Source organism: Monodelphis domestica, chromosome 8, assembly GCF_027887165.1.
Source record: "Monodelphis domestica isolate mMonDom1 chromosome 8, mMonDom1.pri, whole genome shotgun sequence".
Taxonomy (NCBI): Eukaryota; Metazoa; Chordata; class Mammalia; order Didelphimorphia; family Didelphidae; genus Monodelphis; species Monodelphis domestica.
In genome coordinates, this window is record NC_077234.1 from 26,460,418 (window position 1) to 26,476,598 (window position 16,181).

At 34.6% G+C, this 16,181-nt stretch overlaps 1 protein-coding gene across 1 annotated transcript in view; it reads right to left on the reverse strand.

The window, feature by feature from the left end:
* The window catches only part of SI (sucrase-isomaltase), a 101,808-nt gene that overhangs the window by 19,147 nt on the left and 66,480 nt on the right, over window positions 1-16,181 (reverse strand). Inside the window, exons 31-38 of the mRNA XM_001368258.5 lie at window positions 14,601-14,732; window positions 12,688-12,798; window positions 11,433-11,495; window positions 9,615-9,731; window positions 8,901-8,988; window positions 6,765-6,903; window positions 4,439-4,572; window positions 9-43 (exon numbers count right to left, since the gene is read on the reverse strand). Coding sequence (XP_001368295.3) covers window positions 9-43; window positions 4,439-4,572; window positions 6,765-6,903; window positions 8,901-8,988; window positions 9,615-9,731; window positions 11,433-11,495; window positions 12,688-12,798; window positions 14,601-14,732 — 819 coding nt within the window. The remainder of the gene's footprint in view (window positions 1-8; window positions 44-4,438; window positions 4,573-6,764; window positions 6,904-8,900; window positions 8,989-9,614; window positions 9,732-11,432; window positions 11,496-12,687; window positions 12,799-14,600; window positions 14,733-16,181) is intronic.

Consider the following 16,181-nt stretch of genomic DNA (forward strand, 5'->3'; position numbering starts at 1 on the left):
ATGCTTACATATGAGATCCCAAAGAGGCTGAACTCCATCATACCTAAAACAGATGGACAATCATTTTAATAAGCGATGAGTTTTGGCCATTTTAATATTGCTTTACTTTTCAGGGTATTTTCAACACAACAACAATAATAGTTACAGCAGTAGAAGCAGCAGTAGTAGTGTTCGTACCTTTTGGAACACCCTGTATTACTTCATTCGAGTCTCACAAAATCCCTATGAGACAGGATAAGTACTATAGTATATAGCATATAATAGTCATGTAGTAGGCACTAAACAAATGCTTGCTAATTCATTATTATTTCTAGTTTATGAGGAAATGGTGGTTAGAAGAGATGCTGCAGTTAGTATTATAACTACATTCTGTGCCATTCTATTTATAAATATATCCACTGTTATATGATTTCAATTCTATTAAATATGTAATTCAATCAACATTGTTTCCTTTACAGAAGAGTGCACTTTGTCTATAGTATTTAAATATCCATGGAAATGATATCTACCTTGTGAGAGTTAATTATAAGAAAAATAAAGAATTAGTTTCAATGTGACCTGATAGTATATTAGAATGTATGTGAGCTTTATGCATATTGCTTTTAGAGGAAATTACAGTGTACTTTCAAAGTTGTTCTTTTTGAAAATGAAGGGGATTTTTCTGCATTTATTTTATATGTGGAACTCACATTTGTGAAAGGAGGTATTTTTGCAACTATTTGAATGATTTTAGTAAGAGCAATAATCATTTCATTACAATTGAATGGCTCAATTTTGTTCAAGAATTATTTAAATATTGCCTCATTCTTCCTCCATCCATCAATAAGAAAAATGGTAACTGAAACATTTATACTATGTGATATTAAACAGAAAAAGTTGACTAGTTCCTCAAACGTGACAGAATACTATAAGGATGAGTGTAAAACCTTATTGATTTGACACAATGTATTTGAAAAGTCTTTGAAAATTGAGGGGTAATCAGAAGTTCACCAACCCATTCTGATAAAAGAGAGAAGAAAATTAGGGGGAAGACATGGCAGGTAGAGAGGGAGAAAGAGAACACAGAGATACTAAGAACACAGAGACAGAAATAAAGAGAATGACAGAAACAAAACAAGAGACAGAACTATGAAGAAAAGTGCCAGGAGCTATCAAAGACCATGCTATTTGACATGGTCACATGTGGAAACTGGGGATTGCACAGATTTCAGAGGATAAACTGCACCCCTTTGGCTGTGACTTAGCTTTATTTTATAACCTCATGATTACACACCTACTTGGCACACAATTTCATTCTCAATATACATGTTTCCATAGAACCTAATAACAGATGTGAAACCTAAGGAGATAGTCAACAAAACATTGTTGCTAAATGTAAGATCAGAGGGTAGCATCAACATGACACAGATTTGCCAGAAGTTTTTAAGCCTGGAAAAGAGGGTCCTATCTAAGTGGGTATACAAGAATCCTTAGGCTTAATTTTGTAAGTGGGGTCTCCTGGTAATATTTTGGGGGGACAGAGTGGGACATCTATATTAATCCTGAAAGCATGTTGCTCTCATGTATTTTTCCTGGGGCTAAGTAAGAATAATAATCATATATCAATTCCAATAATAAGGAGATATTAATAAGGAAAGTCATTTAGGAGTGTTTCAGTGAATGTTTCTATCCTTCCTGGGGGCTGCTTTGCAGTCCCCGGTTTCCACGTGTGACTGTTAAACAGCGTGGTCTTTGATGGCTCCCGGCAGAAAAGGGCAGTAATATAGAAGAGTTTGTTCATATGACAAATAAGAAAACATAAATAAATAACTGTATTTAGTAGGTGCTTAGTTGAATATCTATTATATATCTTGGGGTTGTTTCTGACAATGCCAAGTAGGTTGTGTAATTTTTATACTTTTATCTCCAGATCCTGACCCATAGAACATACTTAATAAATGTTTGCTCACTGAGACAACATGAAGAGTGAGTCAGAATCCAGTTTCTTTTGCTTAATCCCATCAAGACCTTAGGGAAGTCATTTAAACTTTGTAGATCTCAGTTTCTTTATCTATAAATTCACTGATGAGGAGAGGACCAGATTCTTTTTTAGTCTCTTTCATCACTATGCCTAAAATCCTATAAGTCAATGTTAGGTAATATATTATTTGCCATTAACTTAGTTATTTAACATATCTGAAAATTAAAAGCATACCATTTCCTTTAAATATTTTAGAATTCAGCTTTTCGTTATGCAGACCAGTCTTACTAATGCTTCTCATTTAGTACAGTAATTCTATAGGACTATTTTCTTTTTTCTTTAATTCATTACATTTCATCACAGTTAATGATTTACAAGAAGAAAACTCAATCTATTCCTCTATCTAGCCTAAGGAGCTATGTAGCAGGAATTCTAATGCCAAACATAACTCTGGTCTTGACCTCTTCTTCAACTAATAAATGCAATGCTATTGTTCATCCATAACCTTATAGATGGCCAATATAGGTAATCTTAAAATGGGATTTGAAAAAGCCTGTCTGACAGATCTGTAATGGCTTATTACTGGGACATTGACAATAGGAGATCGTTTCTATGTTCTTTGAGGAAAGAAGTTTCCCTGGATATTCTTTTCAAGGATAAAGTAATATAGACTGAATGGAGCACTATTCTAACTTCTAATCACATTTCTTATTTTTCTCCAATATAAGAGTCCTATAACCCTTTCCTTCTATATAGTGCTGAAATCCTGCTACCTAGCACCACAAAGGCATATTTGTACATTATAAGGTTTTGTATGTCATAAAAGTTTAAAATAAGTACATCTGATTCTAATTTAGCAGTAATATGTATGAAAGCAATAATCTATACCTATCAGTACAATAATTATTAAAGCATTTTGTATGTGCACACAGAAATTACATATATTGAAATTTTAACTAAAGAATGAAATATTTTTGTTAGCAGAAATCCCTATGAAGAATATACCTTTCATTATAAATATCCTAGCTTATAGTTTTTATTTCTTTGTTTCTTCCTTTACTTCTACTCTCTCCTTCCTTTCTAGTTTTTATCTTTTCATTTTTCCTTCCTTCCTTCTGTTCTTCCTTCCTTCTTTCATTTTGCTCTTTTACTTCCTGTATCCTTTCTTCCTGTCTACCTTTATTTCTTTCTCTCTCTCTCTCCCTTCTTTTCTCTTTCTTTTCCCTAATTTCCTTCCTGTCTTCCTTTTTTCCATCCTTGTTCTTTCATCTCCCTCCTTCCTCCTTCTCTCTCTTCTTCCTCTCTTCCTTCTTTCATTATTTCCTTCCTTCTTCCTTCCTTCTTTCATTTCTTTCTTTCTTTCTTTTTTCTTTCTTTCATTCTTTCTTTCTTTCTAACTTACTTCTCTTCCTTTTATTCCTTCCTTTATCTATTTCTGGCTTTCTTCTTTTTTTAACTAGACCAATCTTTCATGCATTATTATGGAGGTGATTTCTGAAATGCACAAGTTATGGAGCATATGGACCCAAAAATTTGCCAGGTACTTTGAAATTAGAATTCAAGAATAGTTTCTGTGATGAACTGAAGATATGTTATTCAAATATAAGCCAAGACAAATCCTAGAAATAACCATCACCTGCCAAGCATAGTAATAGATACCTATAATATCTGCTACAGGGAAAGCTGAAGCTGACAGATTATTTAAGTTTAGTAGTTCAGAGCTTCAGGAGGGCCAAAATCCATCAGACATCTGCACTAAATCTATTACTAAGACAGTGAACATTGAGGAATAGGGATGGGGAAGACCAGACTGTATAATGAGGGGTAAACAGATGTAGCTCATAAACAGAACAGGTCAAAGCTTCTGTGCAGATCAGCAATGTGACTGACTACATATGTCACTGGCCTTTGCAATTCTAGTTCAGTGAGTTTTGGAGACCCATTCTCAAAAGAAAAAAAAAATGAAAGAGCAAATATTGCTCATATTCTCGATTACCATGAGTTAATGAATGCTTTAACCATAACACATCACAAAATACCATAAACTAAGTCATATAATGGTTGTATTCAGAGTCTATGAGAGAAATATCCCCAAAGGAAATCACAGATCTCCGAAGTACTAAAATGTGTGGTACCTTGATTGATAGAGGAATGCTCTAAATATGGAAGCTTGATTTCAGCAAAGCATTTGAAAAAGTCTCCAGTTATTTTTAAAGTCAGAAATAGAATGGTCAGTATGTTTAGAGAAAGAGGTCCTGGGTTCCAATTTGACCTGAGGCCTGGGTTCCAATTTGACCAAGTTGTGTGATTTTGTGCAAGTCACTTGACCCCATTGCCTAGCCTTTACCATCCTTTTGCCCTGGAACCAATACTTAGTTATCAATTCTAAAACAGAAGGTAAGGGTTTAAAAAAACCTGAAAAGTTGACTATGATGGAACAAATGTAAATGGATCATGATAGAGATCATTATAACATACCAATTATGGATTTGTCCAAATTGCTCCATTCTGCATAGTTGTCACCAAGCCAGTGTCCTCCCCATTGTCCACCAGTAGGGTATGTGGAACGAGAGATAACAATTCCTCGTTTGCCTGTTGCTTTTTGTAAGGCGCTAATGTAGTCATGCAAATGAAGCAGGTAAAGAAATTTAGTGTATGCTTAAAACATTGGAAACATTTAATTTGCCACCAAAATCATGAAGACATAAACTCTCTAGTGTGAAATACTTTCTTCAAACTAATTGTACATATATTATTACATTGTGGGAAATTAACCATGATTATATCCTATACTGCCAGTTTCATCACATTTCAATCATCAGACGTAAATGATTATCAATATTAACTTTGCTTACTTGTATTTTTTGAATATTTGTAGATAATAGCATTACCATAACTACCTAATTAGGATGTAGGAAGATGATTTATTCATTTATTTATCAGAGAATATTTTTTGGAATTAAGAAATTTTGTGAACCAAAAGCTTGCAGATTATTAAAGTTGGAAAGAAATATGACAGAAAAAGGATTTGTAACTTATTAGATTTCCCTTATTTTAAAATATAATACTTAAAACTGTCTTTACTGACATGAATAGCATTGATATTAGCAATAATATATTTCCTTCCTCAGAAAATTTTGTATTTAGTTATTTGTTTACAGGTTGTAGCACACCCATCAGAATGGAAGTTCTTTGACATCAGGAACTTTTTTTTTACTTTGTTCTTATGCATTTAGCTCCTAAAACAATGCTATTTGCATGGTAGGTACAAAATAAATTAATTGGCTTCAGTTTGATTAGCCAGAAGAAGAAAAAAAAAACTTTAATGTCACGACCTTGAATTTTTGAAACTGTTTTATAAATATTGCCCCAAATTATTTTCAGTTTAGCATGTCTAATTACAAATCTTATTTAATTAGATTAAAACAGCTAGAGAGAAGTCATTCTCCTAAATCATTATAAAAAGCCTATGACTATGTCTAAATAAGGTTAATCATTTAAAATTTTTAGATTTAATCATTTGGTTAATTCAAAAGATTAATGTGACTTTTGTTATAAATTGACAACTACTTGGTGTAGAAGATAGAATACCAGACCTGCAGTCAAAAAATTCTGAGTTCAAATCCATCTTCAGACACTTATGGTCTGTGTGACCCTGGGCAAGTCACTTAACCTCTGCCTCAGATTCTTCAACTGTAGAATGAAAATAATAATACCACCTACCTTCCAGGGTTGTTGTGAGATTCAAATGAGATAAATATAGATCACAGTGTCTTCTACAAAGTTATAGCTATATTAACATTAGCTATAATGATTAGAATTATTACTAATTGGTAAGCAAGGCAATTCCTATGAACCAGATATCGGTTGATTCAGTCCAGTATTTTGTCTCAGTTATTGGCTGAGAATATAGAGTACATAGTTACTCTAGCCAAAAAACTATGATAACTTTGCTCTGCATAATCATCCTAACATAGAGATGTATTCTAAATAGTCCTCATAGGTTTTAAATGACAATCATCTCCTTATTTGATTCCTTTCCGTTTAGTTTTTTTTTAAGCCCTTACCTTCCCTCTTGGAATCAATATTGTGCATTGGTTCCAAGGCAGAAGAGTGGTAAGGGCTAGGCAATGGGGGTCAAGTGGCTTGCCCAGGGTCACACAGCTGGGAAGTGTCTGAGGCCAGATTTGAACCCAGGACCTCCCATCTCTAGGCCGGACTCTCAATCCACTGAGCTACCTAGCTGTCCCTCCTTAATTTGTTTCTACAGAGTAGATATATTAATGATATTTCAACAAATAATTGTTAACATTATTATTGTTATCTAAGATTTTGATATTTCCAAAGCTTTTACAAATATTATGGCATTTTGTTCTCACAACAAGCCTTGTTGTTGCTATCATTATCCCATTTTAGCCATGGGAACATTGAAGAAGACAGAAATTATGTCACTGGCCAACAGTCAAAAAGCTAGAATGTATCTGAGGCTAGATTTCAACTCATGTATTCCTGGAACATGTAGAACTCTTTGCACAATACCTCCTACTTGCCAGAAATAGTACAGTAGAAAAAAAGGGAGTTATGGAGTCAGTTTGCCTAAGTTCAAATGATGCCTTTGCTACTTGCAACTTATGTGACTTTAGGAAAATATGATGCCTTTGGCAGTTTTAAATTCTTCATTTATTTATGTGCCCAATTCAAGGAAGTTATCTTCTTCTGGCATATATTAATGAACAATAAAAACACTTTAAGAGGTCAAAGCATTAAATAATTTTGTAGAATTAATAGTTTTAAAATGGCTTACTCATAAGTTGGTTTCACCTGGGACCATCCATACAAGTTGTGCACATCATAATGCAGTACTGAGGTTCCATCACTCAGAATCTGTTCAGTTTCCATGCACATTGTTCTGAAGTGCAATCCCTCTCCTCTTTTTGTTAGTGCTAAGGATGGGCAATTAAAAAGCAACATCACTAATTTATCAGAAAAAATAATCAGTATCAAACTTTAAAATGATTCTGCTGCATCCTTCCATTATAGTTTATTTGCATATTTTGCCAAAATTTTAAACCACTCTTGTAAGTAATATATCCCAATCTTTGTACTATGTTAATGCACATTCTATGTGCTCACTGGGGTTAACAAACAGTTAAATAAATTTAACTAGCATGATAATTCCAAAATACCTTGAAATATAACTTTTATGAATTGTAATACATGGAAGGTGAATTGCTTTACAAATAAATTAAAGGTACTGGCACAAAGTTATTCCGTTAATCACAATTATTCAATATTCATATTTAGGTAGAAAGTATTTATAAAAGAGGCTCTCAACAATCAAGTTTTTAAGATATAGATATTATAGCCTAGGTTACTGTTCTTTCGTCCAAAGCCTCTTAACAGGGTTGAAAATGACTTGTATCTCAGTTAGGCCAACTCATTGAAATTTAACACAATTCATTAGTATCTACATTTGACCTAAGGGGGCTCAAAGGATGACAGAAATTAATAAAGGGGGTATTAAAAAGCAGCTGCATAGTAGAGGAAGCCTGAGCATTGCTTTTCCCCTTGCCAATATCAATGACAGTCTTCAATGTGCCCTTAAATCCTAGTAAAAATAAACATGTATTTTTTTATCAAAAAGTATTTAACTAAAGCTGTTGTTATGAAGTATTTCCCCTTAAAATGTTTATAGACAGCAATGGAGTATACATATCAAGAGCTCTAATGTAGAGGGAAGGAAGGAAGGAAGGAAGGAAGGAAGGAAGGAAGGAAGGAAGGAAGGAAGGAAGGAAGGAAGGAAGGAAGGAAGGAAGGAAGGAAGGAAGGAAGGAAGGAAGGAAGGAAGGAAGGAAAGAAGGAAGGAAGGAAGGAAGGAAGGAAGGAAGGAAGGAAGGAAGGAAGGAAGGAAGGAAGGAAGGAAAGAAGGAGAGAAGGAACGAAGGAGAGAAGGAACGAAGGAGGGAAGGAAGGAAGGAAGGAAGGAAGGAAGGAAGGAAGGAAGGAAGGAAGGAAGGAAGGAAGGAAGGAAGGAAGGAAGGAAGGAAGGAAGGAAGGAAGGAAGGAAGGAAGGAAGGAAGGAAGGAAGGAAACTGAAAATGAAAAGAATATTCTTAGGGTAAATGTATGTAGATGGTTGTCATGTGGAAAGATTGTTTTCTACATTTTCTGCCAAGAATCAAAGTTGATATAAAGAAACTAAATTCCTAAGAATCAGGGCTATCTGAAAGTGAAAAAGGATGTAATGCCCCTTCTCTTGAGTTATTCAAAAAGAGGCTATTTATCCAGAAAAGGGGAGAAATAGATCCTAGATCACTGATGGCAAACCTATGGAACAGGTGTCGAAGATGGCATGTAGAACACTGTATGTTAACCTACAGCCATCCTTCCCACCCCCAGAGTTTGATATTAGAAATGCAGAAGGGCTTGGGCACAGCTGTTCCCCTCCCCTTCTTAACATTGCTTGATGACATTTTTTCACATCCCCACCCCTCTGCCCAGCTGCCCAATGGGCATGCACAGGGGATAAAGTAAGTGGTTCACAGGCAGCTGAGCTGGAGGGGGTCAGAGTACTTGGAACACTCCCATTTCCCTCTCTACATTTGCTGAAGACATTCTTCACATCACCCACTCCTCTGTCTAGTAGCACATAGTAAGAGGGAGTGGTGCCTATATGACACTCCATATCTATGTGTGTGGGGGACAGTGTGGCACTCAGACTTGGGGTTGTGTGGGGGTAGAGCCCAGCACTCCATCTCTAAAAAGTTTGCCATCACTGTCCTAGATGATTTTTCCGTATCTGAGATTCTGTGTTCTAATAAAGTAAATGAATGCTGTTTGACTTCAGTAGGACCCCAAGCCAATTTCTTAGTATCTTTGCTAATTATGATTCCTTTTACTCATTCATATCTCACAGTAATAATGTCAAATTTATTCTTACCTGGAAAATAAGGTGGAAAATTGAGTGAGTCATTTCGGCATACATTAGTAGTTGTTCCATTGACAAAGCTGGATGGCTCATTCATATCCTAAAACAAATACGCAACAAAAAAGTTTTTATTTCTAAAATTATTTGATTCAGATAGTGAGAGATTAAATATAACTTATTTGTGTAATCATATCCCTATAAATATCTTTTACATCACCACACATGTTTATAGGGCAATCTCTCTACTGGAAATTTCCATTATGTATTTATGAAATAAAGTACAAAATCTTTGGCCATTTAGGTGGCAATTTAAAGTCTGTAAAGTTATTTGCATGTGCTATCCCACCTAACTGCCATTGCTTCTAGATTTAGTGATTTGTTGCCATTTTAAAATGAAGAAATTGACTCTCAGAGAGATGATATGATTTATGTGTGGAACCACATTTAGTAAACGTTAGACGCAGCATTCAAAGCACATCTTTCTTACACTATCTTATACCATTCTTTTGGCTCTGTCTTGAATGACTTGAAAGGATCTCCCCTCACCCTCCAATTAAGAACAATTTTTAAATTCATTCATGTTGAGAAAGAGAAGCCAAAAAGTGAGAGAATTCTGTCAATGCCTTGGTGATGAAATAAAAACTTTTCCACAAAACAAATTAGATAGCAGAAAGGGAACATCTCTAATCCTCTTTCAACAAAATTTTAAAAGTTCTGTCCACTTACAATCCACAAGCCATCAAACTTCATCACGTTATTGTAAAAATCTACAATTTCATTTGTCCACCAATCAGTTGTATTTTTCCGGAAAAAATCTGGAAAGGCCACGTGAGCTCGGGAGGCCTGTAAAAGAATGGCACAAAATTCATTGTTTATAAAAGCAAAGTCAATTGAGGCTATTTCTGAGGAACTGTAACTACTTGAGGTATTTCCCTAGATTTTCTCAATTCAGAAATTCTTCAGAATTAACAATGAAAATGGTAAAAATTATATTGGCAAATGTGTTTACTATAACCACCATACCACCTTACCCCTATTTAATTAAGTTTATTTTATTTAAATAAGTATATATGAATAATAGGAATAATATTCATACCATTATGTTTCTATAATGTTTTGTGATTTATGAAGTATTTTCCAAGTATCACCTCATTTTTTTCTCCTAACAACCTTGAAAAATAGGTGTTATTATTTTCATTTTCATCTCCATTTTCCAGATGAGGAAGCAGAAATACATTTCATCACCATTTTCAGAGATACATTTCATCACTAAATTACAGATGAGGAATTCCTTTACCTTAACCCATCTCTTCTTTCCAGCTACCCTGCTTCTGTGCCCTCATAAGCAGCATATCCGTAGAGACAATGCCCTCATCTAGATGGTACAGTGCATAAAGCATTGAACCAATAGTCAGAAAGAACTGAATTCAAATCTTGCCTCAGATATTTGTTAGATGTACAACCCTGCAAGGCAAATCATTTAACTTCAGTCTGCCTCAATTTCCCCATCTGTAAAATGAGAATAATAGTAACACCCACCTCCTAATATGTTTTGAAGATAAAGTGAGATATTTTCAAAAAATTTGCAAAATTAAAGTGCTCTATAGATGCAAGCTTGTCATCTCATGATTATAAATTTTCAACACTACAACTCATTCTCTGAGTCCTACAACATCCAGATTGGTGAATATTTCACTTGGATCACAGTGTTTAGCTGACCCTATTGCACTCCAAATATTTTCTTGCCATCTTCTTTGCCTGTCAGTGTGCCCTCAGTGAGATGGCACCCACTCTGTCTCCTCCTCATCCCCACCCTGCTTTCTAATTCTGAAACTGTAGTAAATCCAATGCTGCCATTGTTCCTGGAAAATATGTGTTCAGGAACTAGCCTTCGGGGATGATTTGGAGACTGAGATCAAAGAGAATATTCTATTTAAATATAAACCTATAACTTAAAAATATTCCAAAGTTTTGTGTTTTCTAGAAGAAAGCTTTCATTTATAAGCATTTTCAAGCAGATCTAGGATTTCATCAACATAAGAAAATTCCAGTGAGGAAGCTCATATGCAGCATCTATCAGTAGTTGCTTTGAAACTCGTACTTTAGAGAAGGGTCTTAAAGAGAAGCATTCATAAATTGATTAGGGTTCAACAGTCTCTATATGTCAAAGGCAAGACTTCTGGTCTTCCTTATTCTGTTCATCTATGTGTGTCAATCTATTATTCCATTCTGCCTCTCAACTAATTTTCTATATCACTATAAAGTTCATGGAGTAGTTTGTGTAGTTATGTCAAGTTTGTGATGTAAGTAAGAGTACTATAGATATTACTACTATCATCATCAATTTACAAATAAATCTGTTGAGCTTCAGAAAGTAGTTGTGACACTATACAAATAATAAGAGTAAGAGAAAGGATTTGTATTAAGATTTTTCTGTCCTCATACCTAAAATTCTATTCACTAAGGCAAACAGCATCCTTATAATTGATTAAGAAATCCACCTGTAGCACCATTATATTTTGGAGCAAATCAAAGAGAACTTACATTTACAGCTTCATCTTCAGTCAAACTTTCATCTATAGTGACATTCGGCAGGTCAGGCCAAACCTATTGAAAGAAAAGAAAAGAATTTAAGAAAAGCTCAAAGAATCGCACCCCCAGTGAGCAAGGAAAACCAGAGTGTATGATGTTGGGCATATATTATTCTTCCACCATAGTAGTATTATGATGGTTCATCATGGTGCAGAGATTCTCAGTCCGCACATGCTTTTCAATATGGCATCACAGTAGAGCTAGCCTTAGGAACAGCCTAGCTAATTTTGAAAAGACTTCAAGGTGAGTAATTGCCCAACAGTTGATAATTTTAAAATCTGTCCAAAGCCACCTATGAAATTGTCTACAGAGTCAGAAAGAATATAATGTGGATTGTGAGAGTGCCCACATCAATGATAAATTCAGTGATAAATCTTCATGCCAACTGATAACTACACTAAACCTGTGTCTGCTATCTTTTCATTGATAGCAATAACAAGAAAATTTAGTAGAAGATATAAAATGATATGGTATCAGTTTTATTATGGATTTCTGCTAATTGATTTTTAAATGAGATATGAGGATTCTTCTCCCAGTAATAATTTGTCTACATTAGGTGCATGAGGGAGGATCAACAAAAAATTGCATATTACATATTCTGAAATGATAGCCACTAGGCAAATAATTCCTTCTATTTACTAATTATTTTCTTCATTTAATGTCATGTCATTAAATGATCAAAGAAAACATGTTTTATATGCAAATATTTCCAGAGAATCCTATTTTTATAAATGGAACTTCTCTTCAACCTCATATCTGAAATCTGATGCTCTCTTCATCATATCTCAAACCAATACATCAGAAATCATTTAAATTCTCTATGAAATTCTATTCTGCATATGAATTGAGTTTTAGTAAGTATTTTTAAAAGTCAGAAGAAAATATTAAAATATAATACCCAAAAGGAGAAAGGGGATTATCTCAACAGATATATCTTTAACTACAAGTTGAGATGAGATAAAATGCTTAGAAGAGCATTTTAGTACCATGTCTGGCACAGAGTAGGTATGTAAAAAATGCTTATTTCCTTCCTTGCTTCCTTCCTTCCTCCCTCCTTCTCTCTCTTCCTCTTCCTCCCTTCCTTTTATCCTTCCTTCCTTCCCTGCCTGCCTTCCTGCCTTCCTTCTTTCCTTTTTTCTTACATTCCTGCCTCTTCAGTTGCCTTTCCTTTTTCTGACTGTTTTAAAGTAATTTATTATAATCATACCTTTGCCCAACAAATTTCATCAGTATTTGGCCATTTGACAAAGACATCTTGTTCAACCCCTTTGGTAAATGCAGGATAGGGGTCTGTCTCATTTCCAGAAATTGCAGGATCCTGTTTTGAAATATTCATTCATATTAAGGTAATTTGTGACCAAAGTCTAGTTGTGATCAATTAATCACTTACTACGTGATAGGCATGGTGCTTGGCACTGGACATTTAAAGGTAAAGAATCAAATGATTTTTTTTTAATTCTCATTAAGTTTATGTTCTAATGAAGGACAGTGACAGTCTCTATCCTATTAGTCGCTCATTTTTTCAAGGAGTCAGAATGCTCCTTCTTCCTCATCACTTAGCAATAGACTGTAGCTATCTATAACTATCCACCATCCATGTTTCCCTTCTGAACCTGTATCCATTGAAGTTATCCACATAGACTTAAAAGTTTGATGATGCCTTCTTTGGAGATAATAGGATCATGTGAGTCAAGGAAGGAAACTGTATTAGACAGCAGTTAAATGAGTAAAATGAAACAAACTGCCATTATATGCAGCGAGCATGGGGATAAGTATACCAGGTATCAAAATTAAGCTAGATTGCCCTTCTAATAAAACAAATTATTAGGGGGCAGCTGGGTACTCAGTGGATTGAGAGCCAGGCCTAGAGATGGGAGGTCCTAGGTTCGAATCTAGCCTCAGGCACTTCCCAGCTGTGTGACCCTGGGCAAGTCACTTGACCCCCATTGCCTAGCCCTTACCATTCTTCTGCCTTGGAGCCAATACACAGTATTGACTCCAAGACGGAAGGTAGGGGTTTAATAAAAATCAAATAAATAAATAAATAAACAAATAAATTAATTAATAAGTGAATGAATGAATAAATAAATAAATAAGTAAATGAATGAATGAATAAATAAATAAAACAAGTTATTATATTGGTATACAAATAAGCAAATACTATCCAATATATTAAAAAATTCTCCAGGGAAGACACTCAGGTGGATATCTGGAAGTTATATTGAAACTCTCTGCTATATTTCAAATCTCAAAGCAGCTTTGCAGGCCCGGCAAAAGAGACTTCCTCTCGTTTTGAGTTCAGGACTGGCAATTGTAGAGATGCTTTATGGTCACTTTTTTATTATGTCTAGCTCAAAAGATAATATACAAGGGAAATTGCTTTGGGCTTTTCTCATAATTTCTGATTTGTTGTAATAAATATTTACTTAGCAAAAACTAGGATCATTCCTGGGAGTTAATCAGAAAGCCCAATATAGCCTTGGATAGGGGTCCTTAACCATTTTTTGTACCACAGATCTCTTGCCAGACTGATAAAGCCTCTCAAGAAAATGTTTTTTAATGCAGAGAAAAAAATACAGAGGATCTCAAAGGAAATTTGTTAAATTAAAAAACTCTAACTAAAATACTTTTTAAACATCAAAAGACCCAGTTAAGAACTCTCAATTTAGGGTTAATGTGTACAATGAACGGAAAAATGAGGAGTAGAGAGTGAGAGATGATCATGGGTTCTAACTGTGATGTGCTGGAGCTATTACTACTGTATTGAGAAAGATAATTGTTAAGTTTTCATTTTTGGTATTTATAACTCTGAAATAGACAAAAGCTACAGATTAAAGTTTGATTGATTGTTTTGATGATTGTCTAAAGAAAATACCAGAAAGCATGCTAATAATTTGAATGAAAATTTTGATTGTAATATCTGTACTTCCCTCCCCACCCCAGTTGTTAAACATTTTCCAGTATATCTCTGATTCTGGAGTTGTTTCTCCACACTCCAGTTTCTATCATTAAATTGTTAAATACCACACATATTCTTTTATTCAAGATGGAAAAAAATAAAAGAATGAGAAAGAGATAAGGATAAATATCATTCATAAAAATAAAAAGACAAACACTGACCAGAATAATAATGTATTTCATTCCATCACGTCGTATTTTGTCAACAAACTGTGGAAGATCTTGGAATCTGGGCCTATTGAGGGTAAAATCAAGTTGCCGTTCCATGTAGTCAATGTCTGTGTACTGTACATCCTGCAATACACAAGAATCATGGTGATAAAGGAAGAATCTCAAATAATGAAAATTACTACAGATGATAGCAGATATTGATAACCATTGGTAGACCAAATGTATGTAGCATGCATTAATAAGAAGAAAATAGGTAGACATGTTGAAACACACTTAGTTTTATCTGATAATACTATCATCAAAATGCAGCAAGGTGGCACCATGGATGGAGTGCCAGGCCTGGAGTCAGCAGGACCTAAGTTCAAATCCAGACTCGGACACTTGCTAGCTAGGGAAATCATTTAACCCTGTTTGCCTCAGATTCTTAATCTATAAAATGAGCTGGACAAAGAAATGACAAACTACACTAGTATCTTTCCAAAGAAAACTCCAAAAGGAATCACAAGTGTTAGACAGGAAACAAACAAATAAAAAAATGTCAGTAACATCAAGTTCATCAAGACCCAAATACAATGTCTTTTATCTTTTGAACTCTAAAAATTCATTGTTCAGTCCTATGAGGATTTGTGTTAAAAATGTATAAATTTAGATAGAATTAATTTAGCTCAACCTAATTTTGTCAACTTTCTAACCCAGGCCAGGAATTAGAAGCCATATCTCACAAAATTATCACTTCTGTTTCTTTGGAGGGGGGAAGATCAAAAGGATAGAGATCAGACCAGTTAATAAGCATTTATCAAGAGTTGACTATGTTTCAGGGACTGTGCTGAATAAAAGACCCTGAGGCATAGTGCCTGGACATCAGAACACATGACCTAGATTGTCCAATCAGAAACCTAGTACGTGTAAAGTCTTAGGCAAGATGCAAGAGCCAGGACAAACAGAAACTAGAGCTCTTTGGCTACAGTCCTTTCCTGAACTCAAGCAAACTCTTTGGCTAGGCTTAATTTGACTGGCCAGACCAAGTGGTTAGCTGGGGTCACAATTGTGAAATGGACCAGAGCCTTGTGGGGAATATAGAACCTGATGAAGCAGAAGCAACTCAGATATAGACTTTGGCTAGTTAGACTGGTAATGCTTTCTTTCCCTCTTTTTCTCTTTTCTAATAAATATTTATAAATTTAGTATGTCTGCAAGATTAATTTTTATTTATTACAATGGTGATCATCTTCGAGCAGCACACATTTTAATAGGGATAGAAAATTTAAAAAAAGATGTTGATAGTTGTGGTAGGAAGTTTGGGCATTTTAAAGTTATTTTTGTCTTGTGTCCATAAAGAATAATAGGTATATAGCTAGTATCTAAATTCTGAGTTGATAGGTTTTCCATTTACCTCACCAGTCAACAAAGAAATGTAAGCAAATGTAGCTCTCCATAACATTTTTTGAAAAGGAAAAAGCATTACCACATTCATTAATATTCTTCGATTGTCAACTCTAATCAGTTTGTTTAAGTTTGCATCCTAAATTTGTCACTATTCCTGACTGTCAGCAAGAGATAATGTGTTCATTT